This window comes from Agelaius phoeniceus, chromosome 4 (assembly GCF_051311805.1).
Source record: "Agelaius phoeniceus isolate bAgePho1 chromosome 4, bAgePho1.hap1, whole genome shotgun sequence".
Classification (NCBI taxonomy): Eukaryota; Metazoa; Chordata; class Aves; order Passeriformes; family Icteridae; genus Agelaius; species Agelaius phoeniceus.
The window spans coordinates 32,090,289-32,108,011 of record NC_135268.1 but is presented as its reverse complement, the minus strand read 5'-3'; the positions used below and the strand labels follow the sequence as shown (position 1 = coordinate 32,108,011).

The 17,723-nt window shown below is 41.2% G+C and overlaps 2 protein-coding genes across 4 annotated transcripts in view; both read right to left on the bottom strand.

Moving 5' to 3' along the window:
• On the bottom strand, nucleotides 1–5,536 carry LRAT (lecithin retinol acyltransferase). The gene is made up of 2 exons (XM_054633873.2): nucleotides 995–5,536; nucleotides 1–527 (listed from the first exon to the last, which is right to left on the bottom strand). The coding sequence occupies exons 1-2, from the start codon at nucleotides 1,535–1,537 to the stop codon at nucleotides 375–377; spliced, it is 696 nt and encodes a 231-aa protein (XP_054489848.1). The 5' UTR covers nucleotides 1,538–5,536; the 3' UTR covers nucleotides 1–374.
• Nucleotides 5,537–7,397: 1,861 nt separating this feature from the next.
• Nucleotides 7,398–17,723, bottom strand: part of LOC129120976 (uncharacterized) — a 56,475-nt gene continuing 46,149 nt past the window's right edge. For 2 of the 3 annotated variants that reach the window (XM_077177230.1, XM_054633832.2), the window contains exons 17-20: nucleotides 15,088–15,171; nucleotides 13,431–13,554; nucleotides 8,461–8,551; nucleotides 7,398–7,533 (exon numbers count right to left, since the gene is read on the bottom strand). In XM_077177230.1, coding sequence (XP_077033345.1) covers nucleotides 7,459–7,533; nucleotides 8,461–8,551; nucleotides 13,431–13,554; nucleotides 15,088–15,171 — 374 coding nt within the window. In that variant the 3' untranslated portion in view covers nucleotides 7,398–7,458. Of the gene's footprint in view, nucleotides 7,534–8,460; nucleotides 8,552–13,430; nucleotides 13,555–14,437; nucleotides 14,478–15,087; nucleotides 15,172–17,723 lie in introns of those variants that run through there. The other variant, XM_077177231.1, reaches the window with a different exon arrangement.

Here is a 17,723-nt window from a genome sequence, read left to right as displayed (position 1 = left end):
CATTTCCATCACTTTGTGGAACTCCATCATCCATTTTTATTAATAGTTATGGCACCCAGCTAAACAATTGAAGAACATGAAGGATGTTATTAGAATAATTTTTGGCTAATGATAAGGAGCAGAACTGCATCGCAACCCTACTTTTTCCATGATTTAAAGATGTGTTAAAATATACCAAGATTTTCAGGAAATCTGTTATTTGGCTTACACAGTAAGCTATGCCTTGTGCACTGTGTTCTAGACAAAGTTGCATTTTAAAATGGTGCACAAAGTTAAGAAACTTTACATGATGCCAGTGAGTAATGTGTGCTTTCATAAATACAGTAGTATACATCCTATATACAGACGCTGGATGGAAGAGTCCAGGAAGGCTCTTAGCCAGCCATCCACAGAAAGAAGGGAATGAAGATGGTGGGGAGTGTGGTGGACGGTGCCACACCTAGGCAGACTATTGACGCTAGTCCCACAAGCACCGACGCGAGGACGCTCCTCTGGTCCCGAATAATCATCTTCACAGTCTCACAGAACTGGAAAAAAAAAAAAAATGCAAAAGATGAGATTTAAAGAGGAAAGCTTTGGCTGCAGAGCTGGCGATGCCCACTCTCTCGGGAGAGAGCAGCGGTTGCTGCCTCAGCTCTCACACAGGCTCCCCGGAGGGAGGGGAAGAGCTGGACTGGCACCGCATCACCCCCAGCATCACCCCCGGTACTGCCTGTGGCTCCGGCTAGAGGCTGTAGCTTCAGAGCATTTTAGAAGCGTATTGATTGTTCTACTAATTCAGCTTCACTTTCCTCGCCGCTTGAAGCCAGGCTCGCCGCCGTCCCGAGCAGCTCCGCGCCGGCGGCACTGCCCGCTGCGGGAACAGCGGCATCAGCGGCGGCCGGGCCGGCGGGCGGTACCGGCACCCCCGCCCGGGGCCCGCGGCGGCGGCCGGGCCGGCTGCGGGGAGCCGGGCCGCGGGGGAAGGGCAGCGCCGCCGCTGGCCGGGCCGTACCTTGTCGGTCTGGAAGCTGACGGGGGCTCCGTATCGACAGTAGGTGACGAAGTGCTCGCAGTTGTTCCAGAGCAGGCTGTAGGCCGTGGCTCCCACCAGCTTCTCCGCCCGGCGGGCCGCCTCCTCGCTGCCCAGCACCTGGTCCTCGAAGAGCCGGTCCATGTGGTTGACCAGGATGCTGCCGCCGTAGGCGAAGTCCTCCACCGTGTCCACCCGGACGCTGGCCGTCCTGGCGATGACGCCCAGGATAAGCCGCTTGTTGGTCACCACCTGCTGGATCTGCCGACGGTCGCCGGTGATGGAGGGCAGGATGTCGGGCATCAAGTGGGCGACACGGTTCTCGCCCAGGTAAATGCCGAAGTGGATGAAGAGGGTGCGGGGCACCTCCAGCAGGTCTCCTCGCTTGAAGCAGCTGGTGTCGTAGTAGCCGGGTGCAGGCGGTGGCGTTTCCCCGCCGGAGCCAGCGGGCAATGGCCGGATGTGGACGAGGAGCATCAGCTTCTCCAGCAGCAGCGAGGCCGCCTGTGGCACGGGGTTCTTCATGGTCGGCGGGGAAACCCTCGGTGTCTCCGAGCAGCTCCTGGCCCCCGGCCTCGCTTTTCTAGGCTACCGGCGGGGCGGGGCGGGCACCCGGGCCGGCCCACCGGGTGAGGGGCGTGTGGGGAGCGCCCGCCCCGAGGACCGGCCGGGCTTTACTGGGGGGCGCGGCGGGCACCCTCAGCCGGCCCGGCGTCCCTCGGTCCGGCCGCGGCGGCGGCTCGGCCCTGGGGATGGCGCGGTGCCCGCAGCCTGGAGCCACCCGCAGCTCCGCCCCGTCTACGGCCCGCGCTGCCCAGGTAGAAGTGCACGGAAAAGTACGGTTAAAGCCCTTCTCCCGCCCCGGGGAGAGCAGCGAGGGGCTCCCGGAGCCACAGCCGCTCCGTGCCCCTTCCCCCGCCGGCAGGACCTGAGGGGCTCCGGGTGCCCGCCCCGGCCGTCGCGGAGGGCAAGCGGCGAGCGGATCGGATCGGGGGGGCCGGGTGGGCTGCCACGGTGCTCGCACGGTGGCGAGACAGGGGAGGGAGCGTCTGTCTTCCCTGAAAGGAAACAGGTCTCCGAGGGATAGCGGCAAGTCACATTTATAAATGAACTCGCCCCAAAGGTCCGCCAGCTAAGGAAGAGTGGGAAACGGCGGAGCGGCATTCCCGTGCGTTCAGTTTCATGCTAATCCATTATGCAAATGGCTAAATCCTGGCAACGGAGCGCACAAAAGAGCAGCCCTGTCAGGTCAACAATGCCGCCCGATCGGGGCTCGGAAGTTTCAGTGACCAAGCAGGTTCCCGCCCCCTCGGGGATGGCGGGATGATGGATGGGGCAGACATTCATTTTACCTGGAAGATGACAGGCCGCGGAGAGTGGCAGGGGAGGCGGCCGTGGCTGCAGCCTTTCACCGAGTCCCCGCCGCAGCGGCCCGGCCCGCTGCCATGGATCTTTGTTCGTGCCGCTGTCGCTCCGGCTGCAGGGGGGAGCTTTCGCCTCTGAGAAAGGCGGAACGGGTGGAGGGAGAGGGAAAGAGGACATGTGTGTAAGAACGCTGGAGAAGTCTGGTGGAGCACCTTCCTTTAAACTCGGGCAAACACTGCAACCTCAGGATGCCAAATACGAAACGGGGAAGCGGGAAGAGGAGCGATGGTGTGTAACAGCTTGGCAGCTCTCCACAGGCAAACCGCGTTGAAACAGTAGGTTATTTTTCTCTCCTCAGTCACTTCAAACTCTATGGAACACGAATGAGACCTCTAGACCACCCCAGAGCTGTAGAATCCCTTTGGTCACACCAGCAAAAAAGAGAAAATGTTCACTATCCCTTTTCTTTCCATTAGCAAACAACTCTGGTATGATTTGGAAGGCAAAGGGGATACAAAGGACCCAGCAGGTGAGAGCCTTCTACCCTCAGAGATTCTGAGCCCAGGTTCAGGATCTTGTAAACAAAAAACGTAGAAGTTTATTGATGAACCAAAAGCAAGTTTTCCCACTTCCTCAGTAAAGAAAATATTTCAGGGGAGGGGGTTACCACACTACTTGTCAACAAAAGACAATGGCCGGTACCCTTCTGTTTCCTCCTGCTTGGAGCAGAGAGCAGCTTCCTGGGAAGCTAAGACTATCCTCACCTTGCTTCATCTGCAAAGAAAGAGCCTCCCCACAAGCCCTTGTTCACTTGCTGATTACAGGCCAGCCACAGCACTACTAACAGAGTGATCAGGCCTTTGGGATTTTCTCTGGAGTCTCAGCCAAATTTTTATGCAACAGAGGCTTACCACTCTCAAGTCCCCTACTTCAAAATCACATCACTTACGAAAGAGAAAATACCTTTTAGATGTAGCTTATGATGCTTGTACAGGAACCCTGCAGATTAGCCACCAGACACACAATTATATAATTAACCCAGAGTATTTTCAAATCCAGCTGTTGAAAAACATTATTTTGAAGGTTTGAGGCTTTTGCTCCTAGTAAAGAAAAGCGGGGGGAGGAGAAGGAGGAACTTCTCATTTTTAACTAGTGCATTTTAATGGATGAGGGGAAAAGAAATTTAAACACCTCATTTTCATAAAGGGTCTCACCAATTTGGTGATGGTCACAGCAGGTGGCCCAGAGCTGGAGGTACCGAAGATTGTCAGACTCCACAAAAAGTCCTGGCACAGAAATGTTGCTGTTTCCCTCCTGTGTGGATAAGCACCATTCCTGCCCTGCACTACTGTCTCAAGACTCCCCCTCTCCCCTTCCCTAAAGCTGTCTAGGGAGTGTCTGAATGGTCTTTGCTGAAATAGGCAGTAGAGATGCTTCAGTCCTACAGCTCAGGTCCTGTCCTCTTCCCCGTCCAAAGGTAGGTAGAGGAATTCAGTGAACTCCCTGGCAGATACAGACACTTCCCAATGGGATCTTTCACATGGAGGCAACCTTTGTTTGTTTTCTTCTTGCCAGTTAGCTTTAATCCCAAAATCACCAGGGTCCATTTCAAGTAAATCCAGAAAGGAAGGCAGGATGAAACCGAAGAAGAGGAATTGCCATGAGAAGGAGACTCAAAGCCTTACTACTGCATGGGAGGGCTTCAAAGTAGTAAGGTGAAAGGTGTGACACTTCTGCTGTGTAATTTCCTCATACCTCAGGGACTGAAGAGCTTCCTCTCTCCCTCCCCCCCAGCCACTCACTCACTCACAAGCCCAGAAACCCCAGTGAACAAGCCCAAAAGGCATTACAGAACAGACGGGTCTGTGGAATCCACTCAGATAATGAATACTTCACCACTACCTTGCAACTGTTGTGAGCATTACTGTGTGCAAAGCACTTAGTACAACATATCAAAGTAATTCCTGAATGAAACCATTCAGATTCTTGAAAAGCAACCTGCAACCCAACGTTTTCTGCTTTCAAACCCAAGGGGTTGCACTTCTATTACTGTCAAACTTCTACAGTGCAATGTAAGGTATACTTACCATAATTTTGCATCTGAAGGAAGAAAACAAGAAAACATACTTTAATGGAAAAACACCTCTACTGGAGATGGCAAAACTAAAAATATACACTGTGCATCAAACACTGGCATATCTTCTTGGGTGACTTTTGTATAATAGCTTTTGTACCTTTAGTACAAAATTTAAGTGGGAAAATCTCTCTGGAATATTAAATATAAACCCAAAAACACTGAGGAAGTATTTGTTTGTTAAATGTCATGTAATAATTTAATGATAAAGCTCATGCTTTATTTTTGAGAGTTAGGCTGAGATGCAGTAAGGGAGCTGTGAGAGGTAAGAATGCAGCCTTTGTTTAGTAGTTCAGATGAGCCAAAGTACAAAAACTTAAGTAAGCGGTGTAAGCCAGTTTCCATTACACTGAAACTCCTGTATTAGAAGGAACCTTATTTTATGCACTAGACATTACTATTTCCATCCTGCTCTCACAGCTAACACAGTAGGGAAAAGGCAGGAAAGGCAGGGAGTTGGAAGGGTATGTTCTTGCCTATATGAGGAACAGACCTGGTTTAACGAGCAGGCAAATGAATTTTTTAACTGAATGAAGTTAACCAATGCTGACTGCATACACGCTCACCTTTGTGTGTATTTTACCAAACCTCTCTCAATTAGTCAAGCTTTACTTTCAGATCATCTGGGACTGCTGAAATAAGCACAGTTTCGTGAATTCAAAACATGTTAAGATATTCAAGGAGAGTAACATCTCTGGATAGGGATTTTTGGAGGAAAAGTATTTTTTTGCAAGAAAAGTATCTGAAAAGCAAAGCCATTTGGTTTAAGCTGGTGTGCTGAAAGAAATAATGGACAGAAAACATGTTTGTGAAGGATAGTTTAACAGCATCCAAAAGAACTACTCCAGAGATAAAAAAAAATAACACCTTTGTATTCCCATATCCAATCCATTTGAACACTGTACCATTCCTTTCAGCAAATTACAGCTTCCATTACAGAGCTGTAAGTGATCAGCTCTCCAGCAAACGGTATAATTTACTTTTTTGGTTTTTGTATTTAACAAAGACTAGGGACAGAATAGAAAAAAATCTGAACAAAGAAGGGAACCAGCAAGACAATGCATGAAATTGCAGGCAAGTGAAACAACTCCAAACAAAGAACCCCTGAACTAAGTATTACTCTCTTCCAGAAGAAGAAACCACATAAACAACTAAAACAAATTTATACTTTTAAATGTTGACTTTTATTCAGAAACTTATTGCATACACATTTCCAGAGTCACTTAAGCAGCATATTGAGTGAACTGCAAAAATTTACTGTAGCCTTTTTATCCTTGTAGGTTTGCTACTGAGGTCTATCACTTTTTATTTTTTACTTCTCTCAGTACGCTTCCAAATTATTAAGGAGAGTTTTCTAACAAACAATGTCTGTAAACATAATAAAACCTGCATGCCATTTTCCCTTTGAAGTTATTAACTTGGCTATTTTTCTGCAATGAAGTAATGACTTATTTTTTACAACCTGACAATCATGTACACATGGATAGTACCTATGACTTGCTCAGGCAATAATTCTTTAGATGTATAAAGCATTCATTTATGATGCCTTCAATTCAAATGAACAAAACCACAGAAAACGTGGGAACAATTCACTGCATAGTCCTCATTAGCAAGCAAGAGGCTAGGAAATTAGTAAGTGATAGACAGCACTGGAAATTTAGGAACTAACAGATAGGTTTGGTGACAATTAAAAAAAGTCACCAATAATTTTGTCTGCTATTAGTAATGCCTCGTTTTTTCAGCACTAAACAATTAATAAAATCTCCCCAAAATAAACAAAAAGATTAATTTCTGAATATAAAATGCCTGAACACATGAAGTAGTATTTTTACAGCTTCTGCAGAGAAAATACAGTTATCAGAATTTCCACCTTGCTATTGTCCCAGGAAATTTGATACAGATTTTTAAATCTTTTCTTAATGAGAGGAAGAAGCTCAGAAGTATCCCAATTTGAAAATGCTAATCATATTGTGCAGGAAGGGAGATGGAGAGGTCATAACTGGGAGTCAGAAGAAAGAGTACATTGCATTTAACATGGTTTTTCTTCATGGCAGAAGACACCTTTTTGTGGGAAGGGCAATGCAAATGACAGTCAAATAAATTTAATCCATGCATGACTCTGCTGCACAAATCAAGGATTTAATAGCCGTGGAACAAACCCACCCAGCCCTGCTTCACCCCTGCCAGGATTGCACCACCACAAGGAATGAGCAGGCAGACTCTCCTTTCCTCATCTTCAAATTTATTACCACATGAAGATCTGCAATTTACTACTACTCAGTGCTTTCAACTTAAGGATTAATTAGTAAAAGATATTGGATAATGCTATAAAAAAGTCTATCATTAACCAGACAAAGTGCTGGAAGTTTGGTGGATCACCACCAAAGGTCAGCATTTATGACCAGTCACTGTATAACAGTACCAATTATTACTTTTCTTTATTGCCCAGCAGGGAGAACTGTTCCCCAGTACCAGACAGTGCTGCCTTCCCAGCAGTACAGAGCAGGCTACCCAGCCTCACTCACTGCACAGGACACACACAGCTGACAGGACAGCAGTCCCAGTGGTTTCCAAATAAAGGATGGGAGAAGGAAAAGAGAGACGGACGGAACAGGAAGTAATTTCTATCTTGAAAGAAAGATTATCTTGTCTCATAATTAAATGTTATGTTGCCATTTGATTAATTCTATTTTTCAGGAAATAAATTGATTCTTCATCCACTGTATTATCTAGACAGGAAATGTTATCAGGCACAGACAACACTATTAGTCTGATATTACTCAAAACATTTGCCAATCTGTGCCATATAGCTAAACCTGTGAGAAATAATTGTCAAATTTCTACTCTTTAACCTTAAAAGAAAAAAAATCTCATTCAAGAAGCCAGTTCTTGTTCATAAACTGTTTTTATACCACTAAGTGTTAAAAGCATATATATTAAACACCTGTTATTCTATCAGTGATTTTAAATCAGGAACATTTTTAATCTGGAAATCCAACAGCATCTGTCCAAGTGCTTTACCCTGCAAGAAAAAGAACCAAACCAACATTTTATTTTACTATCTAAACATACCATCTTTTTAAAGGAAGTTTTTTTTAAATGGCTTCATATGAGTGGTTTTCCTATAATCAGGGTGAGAATTCATTCCAAGCTCCTTGAGTTTTCAAGCATCCAAATCTGAATAGTTTCTTCCATTTATTTGGTACCTAGTGCTAAAATCAATTAATTTGGGGTTCAATTCTATCTATTCATACATAGCATCACCTCACTCTGTGAGCAGTCTTCTTGACTACACTGAAATTATATACACATGAGCATTTCTGAGCCTATGAGCACAGCTGTGTAAGCCATAGCATGGCTCAGGATCTCCTCTTCAGGTTTAGATATTTTAAGTATTTAATACTCATTGTACATTTGCAAAAAAAATTCTTACTTCCACATTCACATGAAGTCATCAACACAAAAGAACTCATATCCATCTGCTTTTCATGTTTATATACAGTATTTATCAGTTTTTTAACTATAGAAGGCATAGGCTAAATGAGGAGTTGTCCTACAGCATGATTCCTGTATATAGTTGGAAACAATCAGAACTGTCTAGTAAATCTGCATTTTTCAAAATGAGGAAAAAGTTTCTGATATTAATTCTGAAATTAGTTTCTGATAAATTAATTTTGCTGGTGCATCAAAAATCTGGTAGTCTTCAAATCAGTAATGCTCTTTATGATGTGCTATCTTATTAGTACACATCTTTTTCACCAAATATTCCAAATCCACTTTCGACTTTCCTATGTTTTCAAACCTTACAAAATTAAATAGACAGTATCTATTAACAGGAAATTAAAAGGAAGTGGAATCAAACCCCAAATCTCACAGTTCCAGCCCAAAAGCTGGTTATAAAGAGACCCATAAAAGATGACTACATTAAAATGATTGCTTTGATACATGCCTGAGGGTCACTTCTTAGGGATGCTATACCACCACCACCAAGGGAATTCTTCAGAACAAAATTTAATCCGTGGATTCCTGGTAACTCATATCTGTAAAATAAAAACTGCACATTATTTTCCAGCAGATTTTGGAAGAAACACATGTAGAGAACATCAGACAAAAATCAGCATGCAAAATTTTTATGCTTCTGATCACAGCCCACTGCTGAGTCAAGTCCAAAAGGTAACAAGATTAACACAAGGCCTTACTTGCCCTCTTGTTCCTTCCTCTTACTCCAAATTACCAGCCCTTAATAGTTTTAAAGCTGGACCATAAGGTAATCATTCTCCTCTATTCAAAAATCACCAATTTCTAATAGGGCTGTTTCTAGAGTTCTTTCTTTCTGTGAGTTAAAGTTGGTACCTGAAAGCCAGAGGTTGAAGATCCAATATGAACTTGGACAACACGAGGGGCAAAAGAAAATATTTGTATTAGCTCCTAGTTCTGATACTGAAAAGTACAATCACTTAATTCCTGGAACTCACTTTTGCTAACAAATGCTGCCAGCTAATTGGAAAGACACCCTCTTCATTACTGAGAAACCTCTGTGAGTCACTACATCAGCTCTTACGACAAACAGATAACTTCATGACAAATTCAATTCAGAGCTTTCCTGGAGCCATATACTTTGTTCAGATAAAACTTTATTTTAGTGTGACAGACCTATGTTTCTGTTCCATCGCCACTGTAAGCATTTTTCCACCCTTGCTTTTGACTGGTGCAGTTCCAATTTGGAAACTTCTGTAGCAGTTTGGCAAATGGCTCTGTGGTTTCCTATTGTTTCAAATTCCATAAATAGGTCTACAGTATAGTTCCATTTGCCTCTCCTTGCAGTGTTTTGCCATCTTCTTTCTATTGTTGGTTTTCTTTGGTTTTGCTTTCCTTCAATATTTTCTTCATCTAAGTAACCTGATAGCTTTAATTAATTCCATAGGAAAGAATTTAAATCAGAACATCATCAAGCCATGAGGAATTAACAAAGATGATATCCAATTTAAATCCTGCTTCCTCCAAGATCACTTATTTTGCTTTAGTCACCTACCTGATCTTCATTTGTTTGGGACAGATTTTTTGTATCTTTCCCCTAAAGAAGTGCAATTTCTTGCAGTGCTCTTACACAGCTGATTTTATCACTTTGAGGTTTATCTCTTTCAGTTCCTTTTGAGCACTGTGAAAACCATGGCTGCTGCTGGTGCTCACAGCCCTGTCTGCCCTTTTATCTTGGGCATATGACCTAAACCTCTTGTAGAAAGAGATGATTCTGCTGAGCAGCCTGGCAATCACTTCAGATCTTGTTCTAGAAAGCAAGAAGTCATCGGAGTGTCCATGTCTGTCTCCCAGGCAAAAAGTGTCAATGAGTTCCTTCAACTTTTTCATTACCCCACTCTTCTCTAGTGTTAGTATTATTAGTTATAATTAAGAAAAAAATTGGTGTTGGTGTTCTGTTACCCTTTCTCAAAAACTAGTTGACAGGCACCATTATCATGCTTAAAGACAAATCCACTGGGAAGGCAGGAAAGTAGATTAATCTATCAGTGCTCAATTAGACAAGAATATGAAGAATAAAGCAATTCTACAATAAGTTACCTACCTAATTTACTAAATTTAATACCATAATCAACTATATGGCACAACTCCACCAAATTTTCTGAAAACCTAAATAAAAATTTCCAATCACCACATTCCACGAAAGCCAGAGAGCTACCAAAGCAAAGCACTACACTATGAATTTTACTCGGAAAAGCTGGCAAAGATTTCCAGGCAGCAAAGAATTTCACAACTGGAAGAGGTCTTCTCAAGAACTAGACTGATGGAATTTTGATTCCTAATATCTCATCTCTCAAAAGAAGTGTCATGAAAATCAATCGGGAAAAACAAATCAGAAGACAAACTGAAGAGCATATAAATGCAGAAACATATAAGTAGAAGAATTTCATTTCACTTTCTGCAGTAATTTTGGCAGAGGAAATATGCAATACAAGCAACAAACCTTAATTTGGAACACTATTATATGGCATATTCATTCTATTTACTTTAAGAAAATATTTACAGTGGAGTAATGTAGCTAAAATGAGAATTACAAAATAATATATGGTGACCAACATCTTCACTATTTTAAGGCTTGTCTGTACCATCTGAGCATCCAAAATATTTCCAGAAAGAATATAAACTTGCACAATAAAAGGAAGAAAAACCACTATAAGAATTATAATAGTCTTAAGCAGCAACAATACAGTGAACAAAATGCTGGCAGGCATTTACTCAACATAATTAAACAACTTAAGCTTAATTAACTGAGATCTAAAGGAAAAAAATATCTAATTGTACAACTTAATTAAATGTTTTAAGAGCTGCATTTAAAAACACAGAAAACAAATAAACCTTTCAAAGAATACTGTATCTGTGACAAAAACCAATAACAAGGAGTATTCACTGTTCTAGCTGAATTCCCATGCTTATGCACAATGGAGTGCCTGCTAAACTACTTTCTTTAAAGTGCTGTCCATAGTATTCAGAGAAGTAAGGTCTTCGGGTCAATCTCCCATTAAAAAGCATGGAAATAATAATGATATAAAATTATTTAATGCATTTAAATCAAGGAAAATACATGATTCTTTTCATCACCGGAAAGCAGGAGCCAAGTCCATAGGCTTAAACAAGTGTTTGCATATGAGAGATACTATAGAGAAATACTTATTTCTCCTAACAAATGTATATAAGAAAAAGCCATCTAGAAGGATCAGCATCCACATTTCTTGTTCTTCAGCTCTTGGTGAAAACATCGCATAGGAAGAAATCAGCTGTCAATTTGTAATATTTCTGAGTATTGAAATGTTTTCAAAACATTGCATATACCACATTTCAGAAGATGAAAATAGAAAAATCTTACAGGATAGTTTTACTGTCCTTCTTAAATGACTGACCTAGTACCACTGCATAGAAAGTTTCTTGTTCTGCATCTCAAGATACAAAGTATCTGTTAAGAATGTACTCCAGCACTCTACTGTGGGAAGCAATCACCTGAGGATGGAAAGATCGTCTTTTTCTATTATTTTACCTGCAGATCTGGAAATTCATGAGTTTTCAGTGTCCTCTACCAAAATAATCCCATCTTTTCTCTTTTTAGTACACCTATTTAATGCCTCTAGTGAGAAAGCATAAAAGGCAGCTGGTTAACAGACTGTTCTGTAGTGAGCAAGAGCCATGGTTGGTATGTTTATAGTAGCAAAACTAATACATAGTTTTTAACTACTCACTATTTAAATAAAGGAAATGAAGGAAAATCAGATAGTAAGACAACTCTTTTTTTAATGACAGTTAAAACTAAAAAATAAACAAGTAATTAAAAAACAAACTACACAATCTGAAGCACATGAGCGTAATCCTTATAATCCTAAATATTTCCACAAAAGGTTTTATTCTTTTTCCCCAGTAGCTTTCCAATTTACTCACAGAGCTCCATTATCACATCATTAAAGGAAGCCAAAACCACAAACAGATAATCTAATTAATTTGGCTACATCCAAAGAGAACGAATTTCTGCTTCTATTTATGAACATAAACAGCATTAAGGAATGACAATGAATCCATTTCTAGAACTATCATTAGGAGGAATGACATTGTTTACTTCTTCTTGTCTCTGCTCTGTTTCTGAGGAAATTCAATTACAATTCTTAGTATCACAATTTATTAGATACATAGATTTGTTAGCACTTATGAAACAGTGGGTGAGATCTGCACTGAGCTGCTTATGAAGACAAAACCAGCACTTACAATTCAAAGATCAGGGGTTAAAATAACTCCAAGCTCTCTCTAAGCTTTGAGCTGTACCTTTCTGACTCAAGCTTTCTGAACAAACAAAAAGACAGCCAACAGTTTATCCACTACCCATGGAAATACATAAAGGATTTTGCTAAAAATCTCCTTATATGCAGCATAAATGACTTTGTATCAAAACATGTTTTAGAAGACTGAATGTTTTGTGGCAGTATTCAGCTTTTACTTGTTTTCAAAGAGATAAAAAGGTTTAGAATCTCTTGACTATTTTACTGGACATCCTTAGGAGAGCGAGCTTCATTACCTCATGCTACAGCAAGAGCAGTGTATGTTTCATTCAGTCCCCAGGAAGGGCCCTGAGCATCAACCATAACACAAAAATAAGAATGTTATCTGCTGGCAGAGAATATTCTTTAGTAGGTGAGTATCACATATGTGTCCTGTTTAGGATGTATTCTCTTTCAGATTTTAAGAGAAATCAGCTATGTTTTTTCTTTAAATTGTGGCTTGGTATAGATGGCACAAAAGTGGGTGAGAGTGAAGTACTAGAAGGAATACTTTACCTAAAGTGAGTGAACTTCATAAATATTAAAATGCTTTGCAGAAACAGGGACAGTATGAGGCCCATTTCTGATGGATCATCAGGTAAGTTTGGGCTCCAGACTACAGTGGCTGTGTGAATGTCTTTCAGGTAGTGTTTTACAGATTTCTAACTCTCAGTTCAGCACTGGCTCAGAGGCTTGGGAAGCTTCAGTTACTAAGGCTCCTGCAGTTCCCAAATGGTGCAAAACCAGTGGAAAGATAAATTTCTCAAAGGGCATTGGAAGCTATTTCTAGTTGGTAAAGACATTCTGTACTGGCACAAAACAAAGGAACAGCCCCAACAGTACTATGCTAATTCTGAGAATTTAAATGCCTTCACTAAACGGATTCACGGCCTTTGTCCAGCTTCGAGAGAGGCCCAACTTCATGCTCTTTCTCAGTGACTGACTATGTTCATGCTGTTATTTAAAAAGTCAAAGGAAGATACATTAAAAAACCCAAAGAAAATACATATAAACTCACAATATTTATATTAACATATCTTAAGATAACTTCTGATACCATCATGTATCTACCATACAACTGTGGGCTGCACAGCAAGCTACTCACCTTGTTACTAGTTCTTCTTCTGGTTTCTCATGCTCTAAAAGGTGTTGAAAGTAATTCTCCAGGGCTTGAGCAGTTAAAGTTTTCTTTAGGTATGGATAGTAGAGGGGATGCCGTGCTATCACACCTGTTAGGCATTAACTGGCATTAGATGAAATAGGAACTGTTAAAACCAATTTGTATTTATCCTTTCAAAATCAATTTGAGGTCCTCCGCTTAACCGAAATTGTACATATGGATCCCCTTTAATGAGCTCCTGAATAAAAAACACAACAGTATGACAGCTCTCCCTCTGTCAGTAGAGATGTAGGGTGGAGCATGACACCAAAGAATGCTAAGTCACCACTGAGTGAACACTGAATTTTTTTCTGCTGCAAGCAGTCCCTGCCACTGAAAAGACACCTAAAGAACAACAACATCACAACAAACAACCCACAGGCAATTCTCTTCTCTTAAATGGTTTGCAAGACTTAGATGTTTAAGTAATCACAATCACAACAAGGAATGATCAGTGACCAAAGGTTTGGTCCTTGCCCCACCTCTTGCCCGGGATTCTGATCTAAGTATGACAAATTGCAATTACATTTTTACTGCTGTAAACATGCTTTATAAGCTTCCACTAATTTTATGCTGAAGCTGAGGTTCCAGAGCAGGATCAGGAAAACAGCTTTGTATCACTGGGATCTTTTTATCTGGACTTAAATTAGAGGTTAAGTTTGTTGTTGTTAGTGTTGTTCCTTAGAAAACCTGCAGTGTCCTTGTATCTGAAGCAGTCTATTACATATACGTCATTCATGACTTGGCAATGCTACACTGCAACAGTGGTCAATCATGGAGAAAGAAAAAGAAAAAATAGGAAAAAGAAAAAAAAAATCAACATTGCTTCACTCTTCAACCCAAAAAAACTAGTTTCACAAACAAGGACAAGAAAACTATATTCCTGAATACAAATGAACAAAATTCATCAGTTTTAGCATGACAGCTAATAGCAAATCAAATCCCAAACGCACCTTTAATTCATACTGAGCTTTGAACACCACACGCTCTCATCTTCCAACAAGTAAGAGAGCCAATTGTTGCATGCAGAAGTAAGGAATAGAAGGAATTATTAAACAATGCAAGAAGCAGCACAATCAATGCAAAGAGACTGCACACTGAAATATACCATTTGCATTAGCAATATAATAAAAACATTCTTGTACGTATGAGAACACCTTAGTATTTCCTACTAATGTCAATGTTTTAGCCATAGACATGTTACAAAATTAATATATGAAAATATTATACATGATCAGACAACCAAGAAATTATATTATGTAACATACATACATGAAGGACTAGCAAGTGATGTGTAAAAGAAACCTTAAAAAGGCATTTCTTAACTTCTGGGAGCTCAACTTTCCAACCCAAAACAAAAACCTTTTCTTTTTAGTATGACACGCTAGCATTTTTTCTTAGTACCTCAGATTACAACAGCGGCTAATCAGAAGACTACAGATATTTCATTAGTAAATCCATATTCAATACATATTCTCATTTGTTTCAGCACAATTATAAAAAAGGTCAGGTGATGTTTAAACAAATTAAGACTAGCATTTGATATGTAACTCTTAATGTGAAAATGTTTCATCACTTCAGAAAGCAAAAGAAAGAAAAATACCTATGTTTGCAGAATTGCCTTTGTCTCCACTTCTAGTATAGGCAAGATCTTCTAAGCGGTAAGTGTGTGGACCACTTGGCAGATCTGTACAACAAAAAAATTAATTCCTTTTAATGGTGCTACAAATAATTGCACATTTTGAAGGAGTAACTGTCAGCTTAGGTGCATGTTTTTTGCATTGTTTGCACTGAAAACATTTCTAGTCCTTCTTCTCACAGGAGCATCTAGAGAAAAAGACTGGGGGGCCAACATTAGGAAGCTGATCCCTCCTGCTCCATCTCCCAAATCCCTTTTACTTTTTTTACAGCCAAATGCATCCCCTTCTCCATGACCCATCAATATGACTTCCATCTTGGCTTTAGCAATGCAGGACCTATGAAAGAGGGATAAGCAGCTGCTTGTCTTTTCTTGACTAGCCAGTAGCTTTTGTCCCCTTAAGACACAGATCCCTGCCTCCAGTGCAGGTGGGAAATACCTGCAGCTGCTCCTGTCCTGACTGAACAGACGTTACAGAATTATCTGTTAATACCTGTAGAAAAGAGTAACAAATTCCTTTTCAAGACAACACATCTCTCATTTTGCATTTACAATATACAGCTTCTTATCCAGCTGTATAGAAGAAACCTAAGATTTCTTTTTCAGGTTACTACTTTTGTAAATATCTTAGTATTATATAAGAAAATGTATGCTTTCTAGGAAGCCAGTCTCAATTTTCTAACTTGTCAATGTCTGAGTATTGGATGTTCAAGGAACATGGAGGTTGTTGCACTTCACTGAATGAAGTTGATACAAAATAAATTATCCATCTATGTATCAAAAAGTGAACCCAGTCCTGTCCAAATCCAGAATTTAATATTGTGGGATTCTCACAGTACATACCTGAGGTTTGACAGTTAAGTTACACAGCACAGACCTCCTGCAATTGTTGATTATGAGTAGTAGGCTGTCACCATCTACCTCCTGTTCTCTAAAGTGAGAGATGAAGCACCCACTTTGCTAATGAGTTTGAGCTATTCATTGATCACAGCATAACACTGCAACTTGAAGCATGGGCTGTATCCAAGCTTTAGGCAGCAAGAATCGAGTAATTTTCAGTCAGTTCTGCTTCTGATCCAACCTTCCTATGGCCATATGAACTCTCCTGGACTCCTTGGCTTTTCAACCTCACCATCAAATAACAGACTGACCTCCACTCCTGACTCGCAGTAAACATCTCATCCCTCAGTCCTTCTCTCCTCTGTCCCCTTCCTGTCTCTTTTTCTATCCTTCTGGACACAAGTAGCAGTTCTCCCCCCTTCTCTGCTCCTTGGACACCAGCAGGGGGAACATGCAGGGCAGGGAAGTGACAGCCTTCCTGCTTTGTGGCAGCTTTGGTGGAACTGCTGCTGATGGCAGCCAGAGGCAGCAAGTCACAAACGTCCTGAATTTAAAGGAATCGATACAAGGTCTTGTAAATCAATTATGCTGGACTAACTTCATGTTGCAAGGCACAATGCAATGTGAAAATACATCTGTCTGTCCCTTTTGTACTATATTGCTTCTGCTGAGAATACCAAACTATTTGGCTTGATTTTTTTTTTCCTTTTTAAATTTTGTTTTAATTTTAGGGAGTAGGAGACCCAGTATTAAAGATCTTATGCTCCAAATGCTGGCCTGAGGGATTACTTAGTGCACCTACCATGCAGGCACGAGTAGATATGTAGATGTGTAGTCTGTGAACTGCGTCAGGTGATCAGGTAAACCCTGCCCTAGCCTAATCATCCTAACCTTCAACTCCTTCCTGCCCACAGGAAATTGCTGAGAAAGACTGAACCAGGTGAGCCAGGCTGACCTGGGTAAGAGAGAAACTATGTCCAAATCCTACTGGCTGCAATTTTCACTGACTCTGTCTGTGGCAGTGGCAGCTGGACAGATCCCCCAAGTCCATTTGGGTATGGGGTAGGAGATATATTGGATAACAAAAATGGCTCAGTAGGGCATGACACATAATTTGTACAGTGTATGTGTGTTTGGTTGAAGGAGATCAGTCAACACTCACAGGAGGAGTTCTGCTGGCACATGTGAGTGGCAATAACAAGGAAAACATAATGAAGAACTAGGGGCTCACCACAGCAACCTCTTCTACTGGCACACTTGGATCAGAAAATCTTCCCACAATCTGCCCAAACAACTTATCAGCACTGAACTGCTTTAATTAAGATCTAGAGTTTTATAATATATATTGTGTCACTGTGAAAGGTGAGCTGAAAGAGTGATTACAGTTCAGTCTGCACATCAGCTCCTCAGTGGTAGAAACTCACAGTAACATGAAATTTGAAGAAGTTAAAGCATACAGTGAGAAAGAGGAACACAGCAGGTTTGTTTTGAGCTTGACGCTCACAATCTTTTCCACATCCACTTGCAAGCAAAAATGTACCATGAAATGTGGCAGAAAATATTTAAGGGTGTATTTATTTAATTGGGGAATATTATTTGTGATTAAACATCTCCATTGAGAGTGGATCTGAAAGCTCACCTAAAGCTCATTGCTCATTTTGGACAAGACTACCACATTTCATACACTAGAGAAATCACATTAATTTTAATAATTCCATTCAATATACCATTCAAGACAAAATGTGGTGCTTTATCAAAGG

Coding starts and splice junctions, on each gene's coding strand:
- LRAT (XM_054633873.2), bottom strand. CDS start 1,537: ATGAAGAACCCCGTGCCACAGGCGGCCTCGCTGCTGCTGGAGAAGCTG. Junction 528..994: donor TCAGCTTCCAGACCGACAAG/GTACGGCCCGGC, acceptor TTTTTTTTCCAG/TTCTGTGAGACTGTGAAGAT.